This window comes from Apteryx mantelli, chromosome 21 (assembly GCF_036417845.1).
Source record: "Apteryx mantelli isolate bAptMan1 chromosome 21, bAptMan1.hap1, whole genome shotgun sequence".
NCBI lineage: Eukaryota > Metazoa > Chordata > Aves > Apterygiformes > Apterygidae > Apteryx > Apteryx mantelli.
Window position 1 is genome coordinate 1,973,717 of NC_089998.1, and position 20,348 is coordinate 1,994,064.

Here is a 20,348-nt window from a genome sequence, read left to right on the forward strand (position 1 = left end):
GACTTGATGAAGTGTGATAAGAAACTTAGCGAAGATAGGAGGCTTCTTGAATTTGTATGCTGATGAAGGGACCCCCGCAGGTCCCAGCAAAGCCTCACAGCCAGTCTTGCACAAACGTCTAGTACCCCGCTGTCTAACCGAGTTGCTTTACTCTTTTCAGAGCAAGTGCTTAGTTGCTGTCACCAGCGTCTCCTCTGCAGATAGGTGGGGACCCAGCCCCAAAACATCCTTTTGTGTCAGTGCAGGGACATATCACGTATGCTGCTCTGAGAAGCACTGAGGGAGAAATGGGAGGCTCTGATAATTCTGCTCTTTTTAGCTAAGCTAGTGCTGTGCTGTAGGTATTATCTCAGATCCCTCTGGGAGATAGCTGTAGCTCCCTACTGACTTAAACCAGAAGAGAAGTTTGTAGTATCTGGAAAAGTATTGAATTCAGCCAATAACTTCTGCCTTGAAGAAGAGCTTTGCTGATGGACAGATTCAGTGTTGCTAAAACTACCTCAGCACCACCATTTTTCTCCAGTGACCAGTGCAGGGCTTGCTCAGCATAGACCTGGGGTCTGATCTTGCCTGTTGAGGAAATAGAGAGAGTAAAGGAAGAAGCAAGGGTTGAATTAAGGTATCAGCACAAAGCTATGGCCATATCTGAAGGGAATGTCTTGGCATGAATAGAGCATAACAGACATCTCTGGGCCTGGAGAATCCCAGTCTGGGAGAAGATGGGAAGCCTTCAGCTGGAATTAAGAAAAATCAGTAGAGCTCTGTGGGGGCTCAGGAGCAGGTTTTCTGAGTTATCAGTGGATTGGAGGGCTCTCAAAACTGTCACAGGCAAGTTGGAGTCATATTTGAGGGGAGAGGCTGTTGAAGGGCTTTGGGAATACAGTTAGGTTCAGTATAGTCGCAAATCCTTTAGATGTTGCCATTTGAGATCAGAGATTACGCTATAAAAAGCGCACAAATCACCCAATGCCTGTTCACCATAAATGGCTGCTGATATTTAGCAGGGCAATGAGGAGCAGATACCAATGGTTCAGATAACAAAAGCAGAGATGCAGTGAATTTTTGACTTTCCGGGAAGACAGAGAAGTGCTGAGGAGGCAGGGTCCCAGCTGGCTGGGAGAAAGAGCCCCATTTTCCCAGATCACATTCCCCGCCCGCCCGGCATCCCCTCCGGCCAGCGTGCTCTCTCCGCCGAACAGCAGCAGGAACACCTGCTTACGCTGGTTCCCAGGCTCCCAGCTGACACCTGTGGGGTGAGTGCTCCATACCAGGTGGCAAATTAGTCCCTATGGTGAGTGCACAACCCCAAGCTGGTGGCTAATTAAACACCAAGCTTTCCCCTGGGACACAGCTGGTTTGATTTCTAGATTATTTGTTTGAAAAGGGTGAAAAGAATAAGTTGACACTTCAGATCTTTACACACTGCTGTCTAACCTCACAGCTTACAAAGAGGAAAGGGAGATGTTCAGCAGCAGAAAGAAAGGGGGACAGCTCTTCCTACAGGAACCAGAAACACAAGCATCGTCTTTATCACTGTCGTTGCTTCTGCTGGCAAACAGCCAGCCTTCACAGGGCTAAAGCAGGAGAAGGAAAAGGCCTCTAAAATAACGTCTAATGTATTCTTGCCCTCCTAGAAGCCAGCGCAACATCAGAGTCGAGTTTGGAGCACTTTTGAAAACACACTGGTAGCAGAGGAGACAGTGGCAGAGCTCTAAAAATCTGGCTGACAACAAATTTTTCCTGGAAGCCAATGTCACCTCTTGCTTACCAGTTACCCCAGTGCAACACCACTAACTCCTTACCTACCCTATGATGATCATACCATACCCTTCATCAACCAGCTATCCTGCTGCCGCCTCCTCCATTGTCACCAATGATTTTTGTCACTTTCATTTGAAAATCTCCAGTTTGTCACATTCTTCAGTTACACCAAAATAAGACACAGGAAAGAAATTTCTGTTGCATATTGCTCCCTAGATGCTAATTTCAGCTCAGCAGCAGGGTCTGTAATTTTGGGTTTTGACAGAAAATGATGGAGTATAAATGAAGAAGGGGATGCCAGCTAAATGAAGCAACTTTTCCCTGCGCCAGAAATAACAAGATTTTTGCTTGAGGCCATTACCTTATGAAGAAGTGCAGATCATTTCTTGGATTGTTTCCATGATTCCAATCTTCCCCAAAACATGGACAGTTGTGTCTTTGCAAACCCACTGGAAAGCGGGTATTAAAAAGATGTCTAAAACTAATTTGTTTCTCTAAGAGAAGCTTAGGCATCCCTTTTCAGAAATTAAAAAAAAAGGAGGAGACTCCATATTACATAAGAAGTTACTCTGCAAGAGTCTTCTCTGTTCTCTCTATATCTTTTAGCTCAAATTTTTATTAATATTTGAACTACCAATAGTAAGAGCAATGTTACCAATCTAATTCATTACATCATTAGGTGACTTTAAAACGTTTAATGAGTTTCTTATCTAGTTAGACTAACAAATGCAAATCAGTGGAAGCTGTTATCTGAAAACCAGGCACGTGTTATTTAAAAGGCTGCTATCTGCAGACAATTATTTTCAAACATTCCAGTTAATTTAGCAGTGTTCAAGCTAACAGTCCCAGTAACCACGAGAGCTGGGTCAGAAACAGACATTCAAGATCTGGCTAAGCCTTAACAGTCTCCCGTATTTGAGAATTAAAGGTGAATCTTCTAGCCATTCTGTACAAATCTATTCACAGAAGTATTTCTAAAGTGTTATCAATGTGGTAAGAACAGTCTTATTTCATAGATGCAAGTGTTATTAAAATCCATATACTCTACCATTCTCTGAATGAAGGTAATAATTTGCTGACTGCTATTAACAAGCAAGGATTCATTATGCATTCTGTAGGAATCCTATACCTCAACGGATATGTATGTCAAACAAAAACCAACACAAAGGAAGAGATTCTAATTTAGGTGTCCCGCGCCCCAAAGCCTTGAAGTACGAGGTACCTTCCTGGGCCCTGCCCGCTCCCCGGAGACAGCCCAATTCCGGGCAGCCCTTCCCCGGGGCGCCCTAATGAGGGTTTCTATGGCTATCACCAAAGAAAAAAGGGAGGCGGCAGAAGGGGGAAGAGCGAGCAAGACAGAGAGCGTTAGCAGCAACCAGCGGCCCGACACAATCCCGTTCGCACCATCGCTGCCATTTCCATGGCAACCCCCGCTCTGACCTCTCCCGCCGAGCCCTCAAGGAGACGTGGGGGAGGGAGGTGCAGGGGTGCAGGGCCGAGCAAGGGGTTTGGCCTCCCAGCTGCAACTAAAACTGCTTTTCAATAAAGGAGTTTTCAGTCACTAAGGGAAAAAGGGAAAATGCCAAAACATTCCGTAAAAAGCAAAACTAATGTTTCACAGAACTAACACGAGACATCTGTGTGTCTACGAAGTACACCTGAGTATGAAATAAGGACGCTTGCCTTGGAAAAACACCCCAAATTTGATTACTGCGTAGAAGAGACCTGGTTTTAAGCAAGGCAGAGTTGTAGTGATGATGCACACAGGACGTGCCGATTGCTCAGCGTTCACCTTGCAGCAGCAAGGAAATTCCTGGGCCCTAAGGTTTCCAAAGCAAAACTTTAGAATAAAAACATTCTTCCTTTCTACTGAATTCTTGTGCTTCTCCTCATGCCTCCAGCTACCACTAATCGCACAACCAGCTCCCTGCCCTGTGCAGGCACGCAAACATTCAGGACACACTGCAGTTACTGCATAGAGCTCATTACCTGCTAGCAGAAAAATTCCATTCAGGATCACGCCAATCAGCACAGATTTCATGGCCGGCTCCTCGTGGACATTTGTGACAGTAATGGAAAAAAATGGGGGAGAATGGGGGGGAACAACCAAACGGCTGGACTGAAGCAGCGGAATGCGTGTAAGCGCTCCCTGATGCCAGCCAGGCAAAAGGGATTGGAGCTGAAACCAGCCAATATAAGAGAGACCTGCGCTGCAGTGAGGTCTAATCCAGCCCGGCTCTAAACCGCCCCAGCTGGCTTCTGTCAGCGCTGACATGAAGAATGCCTCTTCGCAGGGTATTCTCACGCCGTGCGTGACAGCAGTGCCCTGCAGCATCCACAGCATTAGCTCCGACAGTGGAAAGTCAAGGGGCAATCTCTTGCCCGTGCCACCTCCCAGGTGACTCTGCCGAGCTCCGTGAATGGAGCTAACATGCAGTAGGGCCAAAATAGGATTTTTCTTATTATAGGTTAAAACAAAAAGTTGCATTTCCACCACTGGAGGAGAGTCCCAAATGCAGAGCGTAACACTGGCTGCGCTGCACATTCGAGACTGACTTAACCAGGGACCAGGACTTCACGCAGAGCCTCATTCCTCCATGCGCCCTATTCCATGAGCTGGTGTCCACAAGCATTTCCACTGCACTACAGTCACAAACAAAAGTCTCAAGCTTTAACTACCATGACCGTTTCTCTGAAATCTAACTGAATGGAAACAAAACTTTGATAAAGAGACAATAAGCGTGAAGGAGGACCATAAAGCTGCCAAATGCCAAAACCCAGCAGCTCACCAGTTTTCCCCTCTGAAGAGTAATCATAATCTAAGAGTCCTCAACAAAAACCCCTCTTTGCCAGTATTTTCACATCAGCTTTCAATCAGTGCTCTGCTAACTATCTATCAGAGCAGCAAGGAAATGTCCTGCATTACGCTGACTGCACTGGTTCAGACATGGGACTTCAGAATCAAAGATCTCTCTCTTTCCCCTTAAAATTAGCTTACATTCCTTAAAATTTGTTGTTGTAATCTCCTTTTCCTCTGTGAATCTGGTTTTGGAAAAAAACATGGCTACATTCATATTGTACTGGAGAGGGTTCTTATTTCTGCAAAGAAGTGTTATTTACATCTGGGAGCTTTTCTCTGAGCCTCCAGTCTATGTTAGTATCAATGTCAGGTCCAGGCAAACAAAAACTCCCCCAAGTCAGAGTCGAGAATCTGCATTAGCAGTATCACTTGAAGATATTAAAAGAAAGCATTCCAGCAACTCTTGTAGCTAGTTTACTTTCTTGGCTTCACTCAATCCAAACATACCAGACAATTTCAGAGATATTTTAAGTGGGAGGGATGTGGCAAGCATTCATTTAGAGTCAAAACTTCTCAGAGAGTCACATCTGCGTTGTTTGCATGTGCAGTCCTATTCTAGCACAGATTTTAAATGCTGTATTAATTAATATGACCCTTCTGTTGTTACAGGGGGTGTGTGTGTGTGTGTGCGCGCGCGCGCGTGTGTGTGTGCGCGCATAACTGATCAAGAGAAAACAAGTGGGCAGTTTGTGCCCATTCCACTCCCTACTGCAACAATACAATATAACAACACCTGCAAAGATTGGAGAACATTACATCCCTTTAGAAGGATCCATTTTTTTATTTACACACACACACACACACACATACACACACACACACAGAGTCTATTCACACACAACTGATTGGCGATAATTAACCCAAATCCATGTAGCATAAGTCAGCACGGATTCTGACCCCCTACTTGTCATTACATCTTTTCATATTCATTACATGAAATAGTGTTAATTAGAAACTGCAATTGCTTCTTTTCCCAGGATCAGTCTAAGGATATATACGAAGTAGTGTTCTATTGGGGACGTAGAATGAGGTTGGGGAAATACACTGTCATGAAAATTCGAAATAGAATACACACATGCAAGACGAACTGCTTAAATAAGATTTCTTCCAAGCCAAAATGGTTGATCACAGGTTCCCTGTTTCAAACTACACACAAGTGAGGGGTCACTGCTTAGGTTCTTCTTTAAAACTGAAGGATTCCAAAGAAATTAGAAGGATCAGATGATTCATCTTCTAAAGGTTTTAATTCCTAGTTCTTACACACTGGCAAACACGCAAATTATAAGATTGAATCACAGGGTTTAAGTTTAGAGAATTATTTTGTTCCTAATAATTTGTAATCATTCTTGGATGAGCACGAGATAAAGAATACTAAATATCTCAGAGAGTCCTTAGCAGAAAAATGTCAGAAAATGGAGAGTGAACTTTGGATAGAAGTATCCAAATTTCATACATGTTCCTTAGATAGAGATCAGCAACTTCCTCACCGTGTTGGTAAATGAATCCCAGAAATTTAGAAATTTCTTTCCAGGCTCCAGAGACACCCGTTTTTGTCTCAAAAGCTAGCTTTCCCTTAAAGAAAGGAACAGAAATTTCTGGTCTGTCTTTAGTGTACAAACAGGTCACGTACTGCAAGGACAGGGCTAACTGCTAATTGGCAAGCAAGTCCATTATAATGGAAAATAATAAACATTGCTGATAAGCCTTTTAGGTGAAATCAACACACTGAATCTAGTCTAATATCTGCCATCTTGAAGTCACCTCTCTTGGTAAGGTGCCTTTAGAAGGCGGCAATCTTGCCATACCTGTGCATAGGAGAATACTTCTGTTGCTCTGGGATACTACTCTATGTATTTGCCTGGCTGATTCTAAAGAGGACATTAAGCTGGACTTCACCCATTTTCATTAGTAAAGAAGTCAAATTTAATTTATCAGAGTTGCTCCAACTTTAATAATCCTCTCAAAAACCTTTAACCATGGGGAGCGGGCATATCTCAGGTTGTCCACTAGTCAGAAAATTGATGCAAAGAGCTAGTTCAAAACAGACTCAAGCGCAATCACAAGCATCAGAATCTCAGGGGCCACTTTTGATCAAAACTCACCTGAAGGTCTAGACTGAAGCCTACATTCTTGCAGCATTCTGCAGATGGCAGCAAGTTTAAAAGGTCTGATTAACTACAGAGCTATGAAGGGAGCTCTCATATGTCTGTCTTAAGACAAAACCTCTTAAACTCTTCTAAAAATGGCTTAGACATTTTTACTGAATATCTGAGAACCAAATCTTGTCTACCAACAGTACATACACAGAAGTAATTCACCTCCCTGAAAGAACAGAGGGGAGTGGGGGTCTCATGAAGTACTGCCTAGCTCCCCCTTCAGCTATATTTACTAAAAGAGATTCTGTTCAAGGGCTAACAGTCCTCTAATCTCTTTACTATCTTAACCTTTTAGCTGCCTTTTCTGTGGCTCCACCTCTAAAACAAATCTGACATCGGGAAACATCTGCACAAAAAAATTTAAATCTATCCAAAGACGTTCAGAAGAAGTATCTCCCACTTAATTTCATGGGATTTTACGTTTAACCTATGACCAAGAAATTCAAGCCTATCTGAGTGTGGCCAGCACTCTTGCAGAGCAACCAAACGACACAAAAGGTATCCTGCTTCTTTCAAGACAACTGACAAAGACATTACAGCTGAACAAAATAAAATGGTTGATAAACACACCGATTACTACTGAAAGAAACGCACAATCACACTCCTTCCCAACTTTATCAACACATCACCTTCCGATTTCTCGTGAAAGCAGAAGAATTCCCAAGCAGTCTGTAAAAAAGCTCCAAGTTTTACCAGGGCCAGAAGGTGCTGCTGCCAAGGGACGTTTGTGATTAGAAAGATAGAGCTCTTCCCCTCTCATTCAGGCTGGCCAATGCCACAGTACTGTGTTAGGGGACACGGCCTTTCTAGAGACAACTTTAGCAGGAGTGGAAACATGAGTGGGAATTCTCAGGCCATTTAGAGGTTTTTAAAGAAAGAACTAGCCATATTCCACATTAGTGATTACATTCTTCCAGGTTAAAAGTCACTTCCCAGTCCAACTGCAGGTACAAGTCTTTACTTCCTGGCCTAACTCATTGCCTAGTACATACGTGATGGATCAAAACCATTCCTATGAATAAATAATTCATTTGTTTTTTTTCCTAAAAGACTGGCTTTTCTGAATATGCTTTTTCTCTTTACCACAGTAGTCATCATTTCCAAGACCACCCAAGATTCATTCTCCTCTTTTCATTTAGCAGCCGCACAATGTTCCGATTCACCCTTCTTACACCCTCACAGGGCACATCCTCTACTTAGGCACAGGCTGACGCATGGCACTGCTTTTCCAGGGCCTGTTATGTGGTTCTCTCAGGAATGAGGCACCACGTTATTTTGTGACAACTACATTTCAGGGAAAGAGTTGTCTCATCTCCCTGCAACACTGAGACAGCACTGAGGTAGTTAATTTGCAAAGAAAGATTTTCTCCTGACTCACACTGTTATCCCTACACTCCCCAAATTCCTCAGACTGAAGGAAAGAAATACAGAAAGAGCCTCCTGCCGCCCCAAGAAAGCATTCCTCAGAGTAGCAAGTTCACTTTAATCAGCGGAGGCAGCTTAAGCCTAAGTTCATAGCAGATCTAAGTTGCCACAGAAATGTGTTTTGAACAGAAACATCATGGGAAGCTTCACAAACTTGTTCTGTGATCCTAATATGAAGTAATAAGCTGTTTACCCAGCATGACTATACTGGGATTAATTGACAAAGGAGGGGAGATTAATTGCTATTATTTCCCTGTCAGCTTCACTCCTCCACATGCCCTCGCTGATCGCACAGAGACTGCTCCCAGCCTTTCACCGTGTTCATGTGTCAGAACTACCTCGGCTGAGACAAAGTCCTTTACCAAAAGCAATATCCAGAAGAGCAACCTGCCTCTAATCCCCTTCAAGTACTAATGAACCCAAAACTGATGCAGGAGAATGAACTCTAGCTCTCCTTTGCCCACCATCCTGTGCTTCTGTCAGCTTTTCTGCCCATGAGCAAACTAAGACTTCGAAAGGATTAAACAGACCTGCAGTTTGGTAAAGCAAAATGAAATTCTAAACTCTGTGAGGGGTGCTGGGGCACCGAAGGAGGAAAAGCAAAATGGGCACATGGGTGAGTGGGAATTTTGACAGGTAGGATAAGCTTCAAACCATCTCATTTGGACAATATCTCATCTCAGAAGTATAGCACTCTAACTACCCAAGAAGGGGCAATTTAGAGCTTAGATAAAAGCCTATGTTCAAAAGCCTCACCTACAAAAGCAAGTTTTTCTTGACCTAACCTACATTAGGTAGTAGGCAAACAAGATACACCACAAACCCCACAAGGAACTCACCCTGGTATTGGAATGTGTTAACCAGGAGCTGGTCTGAGATTCGGGGAGTGAAAGTACCTCTGGACTGGGTCTTCACAGGAAAGGGCTGCACAGACTTACTCCAGCATAGCTCAATCAATATGAGCACAGAAGGTAAACAGAAAACTTTCCTATTCAATCAACCCCTAAGACAGTCTAAGGAAGGCCGCTACCTACTGTTCCAAGAAGTTAGAGGACAAGGTTTTCTTTTGGCTTCAAGTTTTTCCTTTTCCCACGAGATGGCAGCCTAGCAACACTGCGGAAAGGCTACATCTGCCTCAAAACTACACAAGCACAAGATTGTGCTGGGACCACCTTTCTTATAAACTACTTTTTGGTATCAAATTGCTCAAAAGAGAGAGTATGTGTGCAATTAAGAGATGTAGAAGACAGAGTACAAACTTTAAACTGAGATGAGGTTTGGCATCAGTCAAGCATGGAAACAAAGGAAAATCTGCCCCAGTGACCACAGCTCTGAAGGAGAAGGGCTCTCACAAGCCAGTACCAAAATAACCTCTGCCAGTCAGAGAGAAGGCACACCATGGTACAAAGGCTATTTGTTAGAAGTCATTCCTCTCAGTTTTCATGCTGAGCTAGTGAACATAGTAATAATGAAAAAGAAATCATTATATGTTTGTGAACAAACATTAGAAATATATAATAAAAAAAAAAATTCCCATAGACAAGGGGAAAAAAAACCAGTTTGCTCTGCTATTTAGGACCTACCTATAGGAATACATAGTTTCTATGGTACTATAGGCACCCGGAAGGTGCGATACAGTCTTGTGTTCACCTTACCTTCCGACGCAGGGGCAACACTTACACTGCAGAACATTCAAGAGGCAACAGCCATCTCCACCTTCCATGCAAACAGCCACGTACCTTCCCAATGGAGCTGATGGGCAAGACTCACTATTTCAGTGTTTCACAGCTAGGAAACCGAAACCTGTTAGGGTCAGGCAGGGCATTCTGGAAGAATCCAGACTCCCCAGTCCCTTGTAAACAGAGAAGGCTTCATTTGCTCACATCACAGAGACCTTTTGACCTCTTACCATAGCAGATTACTGCCTTCAGCCAAAAATTGCTGGCTCTTATCATCCAGGGGTGTTAGGGAATAGAGATGTTTTACAGATGTTTTATGTGCTGGTAATCCAATCTGCTATAGTCAGTAGCTGGTGACAGCCAGACACTTAAGCACCCCTTTTTCTGCATTTATATACTTTTATTTGAAGGCTGGTTTTGTTCATCTTCATGTGTATAATATACATAGTTCTCCCAGTGAACTTTCACTCCAGGATACAGGTCCTCTAGCTATTCTGGTCTTAGGCTCTTCTACTTAGCTGATCGTATGTGTTAAAACCTACTTCAGAGCCTATCGCGTATTTCAGCAAAACCACACAGCTTTCCCATGGCACTTGAGTCCTGAACTGAAGAACTCCCTCTGCAGCACTTCTGAGCTCCACACAGTTCATCTCGCTTCTGTTCAGCTCCTGTGCCAGCCAGTGCTGGAATCCAGTCATGCAGCCGAGCAATAACACAGGCACTCAGTCAGCATCAGTTAACCAGACTGCCCTGATCCCCACCACCCTCGTTCACCAACGTTACCTGAATATCCTGGTGGGCAATGACAAAGGAAGCCATTAACAAGGTCCACACAGCGCCCTCCACTTTGGCATGGCTGGGATTCACACTCATCAATGTTAGTAGAGCAGGTGTCCCCTTTTAAAGTGAAAATACAAATAGCCATCTTGAGGGCATACATGCATCAGTGGAGGAGACAATCTGAATGACAATTGCATTCGTAATTTTTTGTTCTTATCTGTCATTTAAGCATGCAAAAGGATTCCTTGAACTATCACTTGTCTCTCCAGACTCTCTGGCAAATAGATACTATCACTGAAAAAAATAAGACGAAATGAAATAAGTAAAGGCCAAATGATTTGCCAGTGTCATGAAAGGGAGTAGTGGCAGGATCAGAACCTCTGAACCATTCTAGCTGTGCAACAGTGGACCAAACTCTCATCTCTCTCAAAAAGGAACAAAGTATTATTGTTTAACTCCTCCATCCAGGGAGGCTCTCCCAGCTGTTAAATCCATGCTTTTATAAATATTTGATAAACTAGAGGAAAGGCAATATTTCAGTGGAACATCCACAGAGTTTCTAACTCCGAGAGCAAGATACCAAGAACCCCCTCTTCTCCTACCTACTCTGATTATACAGCTGCTGTCATGACAGTATTCTCATCAAGGGAACACCTAGGACAGTTATCTGGGACTCCAGGGGATCAGCTGCCTCTGACGAGGAGTGTTTCACAGTTATCTTGTAGGAATGAATTCTGCCACATGCATGACAGACTGACAAAGAGAATCCACCCTGGCATTTTCATAGCCAGAGGGTATTCAGAGTACTTGGAAAGGGCACAGGCTATTGCCTCTGCTAGGGAAGGGGGGTGTTAAGAGAGGCTTGCTGGACGGAGGATGACATTCAGACAGCTGTCTGCAACACACAAACACAGTACATGAACAGAAACATGCTCCTGACGCATCAGGCTGCCGCCCCCTCGCAATACCAGTCATTAAGTGGCTTTTGCTGCACAGATAACACTGCTCCATCCCGACCTCCTCAAACTATGCAATCTCCATCAGGTGCAGACGAGGTGGAACACTTAATGCACAACTCACCTGCAAAGCCTGGCTGGCACCAGCAGAGGAAACCAGCGGCTTGGCTATAGCTGAAATCACTGGGGAAGTCGGGTTGTGTTCCATAATAGGCTTGGTTGGATCGCTCAAAGCATACACCTCCGTTGTGACAGGGATCTGCAGCGCACTCATCCACATCCTCCTCACACCGCTGCCCCATGTAACCTGCCAGGAAATACCAGTGTAAACATCATACGCACCTTCACTGACACTAGTCACCTAAATATTGTGGCTGCCTTAAAGGTGAAAAGAAGAGCCAAAAACATTGTGCTTAGCTAGTAGGGAGTCCTAGGGTCCTATTTACTTCAGTATGTCAAAGGCAGGAGCCAGACAACCAATTTCCAGGAAAGCATTAGCACATGATCGAAAAGAGCATGATGGAAAAAGGCAGAAGAGAGGAGAAGGGAAATTTTACGGTTGAGAATCAGGATACATTTCCCAGCAACAAGGTCAGTTGGCTCCTGGGATGGCCTCTAAAGGGGAGCAGTGGCAGCCTCACTGTGTGGAATAATGAAAATAACACTGGACCATGCAGCATGATCATTGACTCTTCATTCTTCAAGAGAGCGATTTAGCATGCGCTTTCCACCACAGGGTGCTTAGATGACAACATAGCAAACCAGATTTCTAACCTACCTGGCCAGCAGGCACAGCTGTAGTTCTTGACTCCCTCCACACATGTGGCACTGTTCAGACAGGGTTCAGAGGCACACTCCAGAATATCCAACTCACAGTGGTCCCCTTCGAAGCCCGTGTCACTGCAGTCACAATGGTAGCTGAGGGGCAAGAGAGCAATGAAGAAGCTCTTAATTTGATTGTCCAGCCCCTTATGAGGAAAGGGCAAACAGAGCTAAGCTGTCAGTCCTCACACCCACTTGTGGGGCAGAGGGAAAAGACAGTTCCATCTGCTCAAACAGGGCACACTAGTGACAGGGCAGATCAATCCCAGCAGAGTCTCTGAGCTCACACCTTACCTGTTAAAAGGTAGATTCAGACAGACAGGTATGTTCTCAGCCTAGACGGGCAGTTGCTTTTGCTGACCATGCTCTTCAATTAGCTCCCCTTTGTACCTTACATGTCAGCTGGAAGCAATAAAAGGAATCTTTTCCTTTGAGCATCCTAGGAGTTCTGCTAGTGGGAGGGGCATATTGCCATTAATCATTCTCTGAATTATTGCCACTGGGACCACAGGGATATAGAGAACACTAAATCCAATTCACCCCACGGATTTTTACCCTAATTTTGACAGGTTACACTAAGCACAACTTTAGATCATTCCTGGTATCCAACTGGCAAAACACCACTGATCTCTCACCTGTTAATGAGGTCGTGACATGTTCCGTTGTGCTCGCAGGGTTGGCTCACACATTCATCGATGTCCACCTCACACTGGATTCCTTGGTAACCCGGTGCACAGGCGCAGGTGTAGAACCCAACATGATCACTGCACAAGGCCCCATTCTGGCAAGGCTCTGAATCACATTCATCTATTTCAGCATCACAGTTTACGCCTTGGTTACAAAAGAAAGAAATATCTGTGTTAGGAATCCAGCAAAGTATAAATGTGCTGGCTGGAATTCTGAGCCGGAATCACAAAAGCCATGTTATCAGCTTAACTGGCTAGCATAGCCATCGTTTATAAATATTGCCATAAGGGCACTGGAAATTCATGAACAGGTAGTATGCAATGCTTATAAATTAGGGACCTTTAATTTTTATTTGCAAACAAAATTATTTTAGGTAGATTTTTGAATTTTAGTTTTATAACAAAACTAAATAATTTACATTATTTATGAAGCTTTGGTTTCTTTCATTCAGGTTTGTTGAAGTAGCTAACATATCAGCACTTCACAAATGACATCTATTTTCTGAATGCGCCATAAAATTTTGACCCTACTCACATGCATTCCTTAAAAATCTGATGACAACAGTTTTGGTTTCGGATTCTTTGAGTGCAGGGGGGATAGGGATGGGAAGAGAAGAATCAAACTGCTAATCACAGCGTTATTTACTTTTACCTATGATACAGCTCTTACAGTTTTAGTTAAATATAGTATTCTTCATTTGTCTTGTGCTGTTACTAATCAGATCCAGGGTTCTACATCAGAAGCAGTTGCATTTTGGGTATGGGAAGCAATCTCTACCTGTTTCTTCAAAATATTGTTCCATTTCTTTAAATGGTATTTGTAACTTGGCTTTGAGATCCCTAGGAAAAAAGCATTAAAGCAGTGCAAAATGCTAATTACTGTGATACTACATATTAGTAAGTTATTATATTATGAAATGCTACTAAAAGTTAGACATTAGCTCCAATATTACTAGCCAAGAGTAACAGAAAGTCATGCATTTTTGGTCCAAAGTCGTAACTTTCACTGACAGAATAAGAACTCCTATGCAAATATCCTACTATATTCCACCTCTTTGAGTCACCCATGGCCTGACATCACCTCCAAACCTTAGTCACTACAGTGGCACCTGCCAATCCATCTAATCCCCCCTTCTTGGCAAAGGCTCACCATGTAGTGGACATGGCCATCCTAATCCTGAAGGAATGTGGGCCCCCTAATCTGCTGGTTCAAACTTGTCAATACCCACACAAAACTTCCTTCACCCAAATTCCAGCTGCAAGCACCAGGAAACAACCCACCCTTGCTAACTGATGGTGCTAGAACCTCTCAGATCAGGATGAAGCACTAGATCACAAAGCAAAGCCTTATATTTGACATCAAAATAACTTGGAGCATGGCAAGCTCCTCCAGCTCCCTAGGCCATTTTATCCCCTCTTTGGCAGGGGAATTCCACAATTCTGAACTGAGGATTCAGCAGAAAGAGGAAAAAAAACCCCAAACTGATTTGTATAGACAGTATTATGTTTGATATTCAGAATCAGTAGTTATTTTAAGGTCTGTGGTTTTCTTCCCTCATCTCTTTTTTTTTTCTTTTTTTTTTTTTTAATCAGAGTGAGTGATTCAGCATCAGTGACTGCATTCCTGATGTTGTAACTTCCCTTCATTCCACTGGTAATCTGCAGCATTCCTTCACAGCAACCTAACTCTTGAAACACTTCAGTCTGCGACAAGGAGGAAGGCTGAGAAAGTTCATGTGCTAAGTGGTACCAGGCAGACACGAGCACAGCACAACTGCATTCCGCTCTGATAAGCAGAAGGGAGAACCTCCTGCTGCCTCCCTCGCAGATAACTCTGAGTCACCATTAGCCCACATGCACAAAACCCAGATACTTACATCACATGCAAAAAAATATTCTCTGGACCTGAAAGAGTTGGAAAAGAAACCTCCAACTGAAATCTACTGTATTCCAAAAAGACTACTTTCTCAGAGAAATCCTGCAGGACAGGATAAAGGACTACAAGCCAGATAGAGATTTGTCATACCTGTAAACACCAAGCTCACTCTTCCTGATGATAAATCTCTTTTCTTGTACATCTCCCTTAATTTCAGCCTGAGAGCCCATCACATCTACATTATATCCAGTACTCCAAGTCTCAGACAGTTCCCACTTTCACTCGTGGATCTGAATCTCTCAACAGCTGCATCATCCATGGGAATCAAAGCTCAACTATTGCCTGGAAGCCACAACAGCAAGCCCTATACCGTTATTCACACAGTACTGAACACTCCAGAAATCTGAGTTATGCAACAGAGATTTAGTCTCATGGCTGTAACGCAACAGCTCCTCAGGGCAGCTACTAACACTTTCACTAGACGTGTCACCAGCAGGCGCATTGTGGAACTGCATGAACAACGAGACGTAACCCAACCACCCGGCTAGTACACGAGCGTGAAAGGTACCTGTGTAGCCGGGGACACACTTGCACAAATAGTGATCCATCTCATTCAGGCAGGAGCCGTTGTTTTTACAGGGCCGGGACGCACACTCGTTGATGTCTATTTCGCAGTTGTATCCTTGGAACCCGGGCACGCAGAAACAGCTATACTCGTTCACCCTGTCGCGGCAGATGGCTCCGTTCTGGCAGGGGCTGGAAGCGCACTCATCAATGTTGTCTTTGCAGTGGGCCCCGGTGAAGCCAGGTTGGCAGATGCAGGTATAGTCCCCAGGACCCTCGACACAGGTCCCGTTATTTAGGCAGGGGTGGCTAGAGCATACAGAGCTTTCTGTTCGGCATCCTTCTCCGTTCAGTCCTGTTTGACATTTACAGGTGTATCCATTTATACTGTCTACACATTCAAAATGAGGATCTTTACAAGGGTTGCTCTCACACTCATTAATATTAATGTTACAATCAATACCTGTGAAGCCAGGCCTACAGATACATTCATATTTCAGGAGCCCCGGCGTCCCGCGGCAAATCCTATGGGCAGGGCACTCATGGCTAACACATGCATCATAGAGGAGTTCACAGTTTATGCCCCTGTATGCTACTGGCTGCATGGGGCAGGTGCACTGGTAACCCACTTCCAAATCCGTGCAGCTCCCACCATTCTCACATGGGGACGATGAACAGCTGCCATCATTTTCAGAGCATGAAGTGCCTGTTGAGAAAAGAGACTTTTTGTTAGTCTGAGTTAGTAGCCCTGAAGAAGTGAGCTCCTCCACCAATCACTAGGTATATTTCCGAGACCACCCACCTAAATTCCACACCGAAAGTGGCTGCTCTAGCCATTAACTAAGAAGGATACCAGAGAATCAAACATTTATCAGAGAGAAGACAATATGACAGGCCTTCTTACGATGGCAGTCAGGAATTTCTTGCTAAGACAGGTGACTAGATGCCCAGTTTTTAGGGGGCGCTTGCATTTCAGAACTGAACAGTTTGCCTCCCTTCCCATCCATGCCTGTCCAGGACTTGTGATCTTTCCTCTCAACCACAGATTTTACTTCTGCTTATTCATGCCTGCATCACTCTGAGAGCAGTGAAATGGGTCACCTTAAATTCATTCACAAGACGGATGAAGTTTGTGTAAAATCCACTGACTCCCTTGCTGGTAGGGCACAACACTCATGCTTTGAAATCCACAAAGCCAGCCAGCCAGTTTCTGGTTCTATTTTAAGGCATTGGCTGTGGCTTTTAACATCCCAGCTGCTCCTTCTAGAATTTACATTTTTTCTGAGCTAGTCCACTACTGTTCTAAAGATGCTGCCATAAACAGTCCAACCCAAACTCCAAGCTGGGATATTTCACACATGATCTCTGATTCCATGGGGCAGCCCAAGGTTCGATAATCACTGGCCACACACCCTCTGCCTGCAGGACAGATATGCAGATTTACACAGCAGTAGAGTTTAAGCAAGGAAGAGCAGAGTCTGAAGAGATTCACTGTGCTGATAGCATTTCAGATCCAAACTCTTAGTCTTTGCAGAGCCAGAACATCAATCTAATATCCACACACCAGCAACTAATGTCAAGTCCAGATTCCCCTGCATCTGGGAGCATTTGTACATGATCAGTTTATTCACACCTAGTCACAATACCATTAACAGCAGCGTTTAAAAGGCTTTTCCCTAGTCGAGGAATTCCACCCTCCAGAAATGTGATGGGACATGCCATGATGGGACTGTGAATTTAATTCACATAAATGAGATTACACAAGATACATGATCTAGGAGAACAAAAAAGTGTTCAGTTCAGACATCTGTCAATCATGAAGGATGGAAGAATAAGGGGAATCCTCAATTCTTTTCCATCAAATTTACTTTGTGAAACAATCTGACTCATCAAAGGGGAGGACAACCTAGGGAACAGGAGATATTTGCCTTGATATTAGAAGGATATACACCCTGGATTCAGTGACAAAATTACACACTTTCAAAAGAAGCAAAATAAAAATAGTAAATAGTAAAAAGGCAATGCAAACTCCCCTCACAAAGGCAGCGGACATTAGCTTTCCATCCCACTGCAATTTTCTGATATCAGAGTTTTTCGCTCTGCTGTTTCCCATTCCGGGATACATAGGAGAGAAGCCGCGGGGTACAGATACTGCAGACTGATTCACGCGTAAGTGCTAGGAAACAACTAAACTTGTAGATAACTGCAAACAATTATATAGCAGATGTTTTGGAAACATCTGCGGGGAAAAAAAACAGCCACAAAGCAGAGGTAAAGCTCAAGAAATAGCAAATAGTATCTGAGAAATAGCTACTGCTCCTGATGAGGTGATCCTGACTTTGCCTAGCACTGCATATCTAGGATTCACTAGCATTTAACCTCTCCTTTAGATGCCACTGTGTGATCAGCCCTTTGCCCCATTCGCTGTCTTCTTTATATAACTGTGGGCCAGCTAGCGAAAGGCGTCAGTCTCGGGGAAACTCCACACTCCAGGTGGAGAGCAGCCAGTTACTCACATGGCCAGAGGCCTGCAGAGCTCTGACACTACACACAGCTCACTACCCCTGGCCTGCACTGCATTGCTGCTAGTAGAGGAAAGTTGTTTTAATGTGCCATGCTCCTTGCTAGGGATTTGCCAGGAACACACGCCACAGCATCGCTTCTCAGCTGACCTTCCACATTCCCTCATTCATGCCATCATTATCCCAGCCCATTTTTGGTCATGTTTGCCTTGCTCTGGTGCATCTTCTACACACCCACTAGCTAATCTGTGTCAGTGGTTTTCTATCAACTCACTGCCCATTGGCTCCTCAGCCTTTGTATACGAAGGTGGAGGCATCCGGCTTGAGGGCCTGAAAGGGATTTATAGGAGACTCTGGTTTACAAAAGCCTGCCCCTGCCCCTGACCTCCCCCTAATTCCTCCCACCAAAAGACTGCCGTGTTTCTAAGTCTTCTTTTAAGAGGCAGTGTTGATGGGGGATGGAGGGTGTTCAGGAATTTAGAGAGACCTTTCTCTTTCCAGCATCATCTCCATTGCCCTGCCGCCCTCCCTCTCTCATGCGATGCTGGGGAGAGCTGCTGTGCACTGCACTGTCCAGCAATCTCATTATTCTGCCATCAGCCCTTTTATTCTCAGATTCCCAGTCAGGCAGAAAACAAGGATGACGGAATCTGCCTGGAATCTCTTTAGCAATTAGCGTGGGGAGCCCAGGAAACTATTCTGCAAAAGAGCTTTACTAGGCAGGAGATATGAGCCTTTGTATACTTAATGAGTAACCAGTCCCAGCCTGCACTTTCCAGAGACCAGGAGCACAGTCTGGGATAAAAGAGAGACCAAGTCCACTGCATCTTCAAATGATTGCTCCGACTTGCAGCAAACTCCATCCGCAAAGAAACTCGCATTTCAACACAGTCACCAAGCATTGCTAGTGTAGACAGGTTATAGTCATTTCAAAGGCAACGTGCATAGTTTTCTGTTCCCATTATAAGCAGACAATCTAAATGCTACTTACAAATAGAGATAAATACCAAATTTTGCTGTTTCCTGTTTTTTCCAAATTCTTTCACAACAGATATACCTTTTAGTACCTTTTCCCAATTTTAGTTCATCATATGACTAGAATGCACAGTAATCTCTATTATTCATTAATGCTTGCCAATAACAAAAACATTCAGTGACAAATATACGGCCCCACAGCTGCACACAAACTTGTAGACACAGAATAGGGTCCAACTAAAGACAGACAACAAGACAAGAAAACATAAAACTTCATTAGAAGGTCAAAAAAACATCTTGGCTTAGCTTAGGAAGGCAGTGAAGTAATAAGGAGAATTCCATTCTCCTCTAAGTTCACTATGGTTATGAACAACGGCACCATTTGTTAATTAGTTACATTCACAGTTAAGTCATAATTTGTGTTGAATACCTAGTTACGTATAGGGTTATATAGGGAAAAGTTAAGTCCCTGAATTGTTACAGAACTAGTTTTAGCTAATAGTCCACTGCTAACCAACCATTCTGATTCCATCTATCATGGGCTTAGCAAAAAACATTTGTTCCTGCTTACTGGATTTATCTTCTAACTGCGAATGCTAAAACGTTCATGGCCTCAGGCAGAAAAGACAGCTGGGTGCACTGAAGGCTGAGCCAAGTTAAAAGTAACAACCCTCTTCACTCCTTGGTCTTCCTAACTAGTCTCAGCTCTTGGTAAACAAGGCGGTGGCCATTAAAAGATCTCTAGTACATCTTGGAATTTAAAATCAAATAGATGATTAATAACGGCTCCTTTCCACTCCACTTCAGTCTCTGTCACAACTTTGTGCCATTGGAGATGGTTCAAGCACAACCCTGGAGCCTTCCTGCATCGCAAGATAAGCCTTACCTGTGTGCGTCTACAACCTTGTCCCTTAACACAGCGATGCTGGTCAAGGAGACAGGTGATTACTAAAGAGAGCAAATTTCTCAAAACAAAGAAACCACTATTCTATTTCTGTCTCTCTCGAAGCCTTGAAAGGCCAGTAGAGCTAAGCAGCTGGCCTCTAACGGGGATGCCCAGGCAACGCGAGCAAAGAACCTGAAGTAGCACAGCATTGCTCATAAGGCATGTATGGAGCAGCCAGCAGAAGATCATCTGTGTGTTTGCCCTGCTCAGTAGAGGTTACAAGCACATTAACACTGACTCCAAGATTATCTCCCCTGTATGCAACATGCCCATACTAATACTGGAATAGCTTCCAAGGACAAAACATGCCCCTGTATAAATAAAGTATAATCCCAATATT

At 43.9% G+C, this 20,348-nt stretch overlaps 1 protein-coding gene across 1 annotated transcript in view; it reads right to left on the reverse strand.

The window, feature by feature from the left end:
- The window catches only part of CRB2 (crumbs cell polarity complex component 2), a 41,644-nt gene that overhangs the window by 13,235 nt on the left and 8,061 nt on the right, over positions 1-20,348 (reverse strand). The window contains exons 2-6 of the mRNA XM_013956585.2: positions 15,570-16,271; positions 13,075-13,270; positions 12,396-12,535; positions 11,742-11,924; positions 10,665-10,778 (exon numbers count right to left, since the gene is read on the reverse strand). Of these exons, the coding sequence (XP_013812039.2) occupies positions 10,665-10,778; positions 11,742-11,924; positions 12,396-12,535; positions 13,075-13,270; positions 15,570-16,271 (1,335 nt within the window). The remainder of the gene's footprint in view (positions 1-10,664; positions 10,779-11,741; positions 11,925-12,395; positions 12,536-13,074; positions 13,271-15,569; positions 16,272-20,348) is intronic.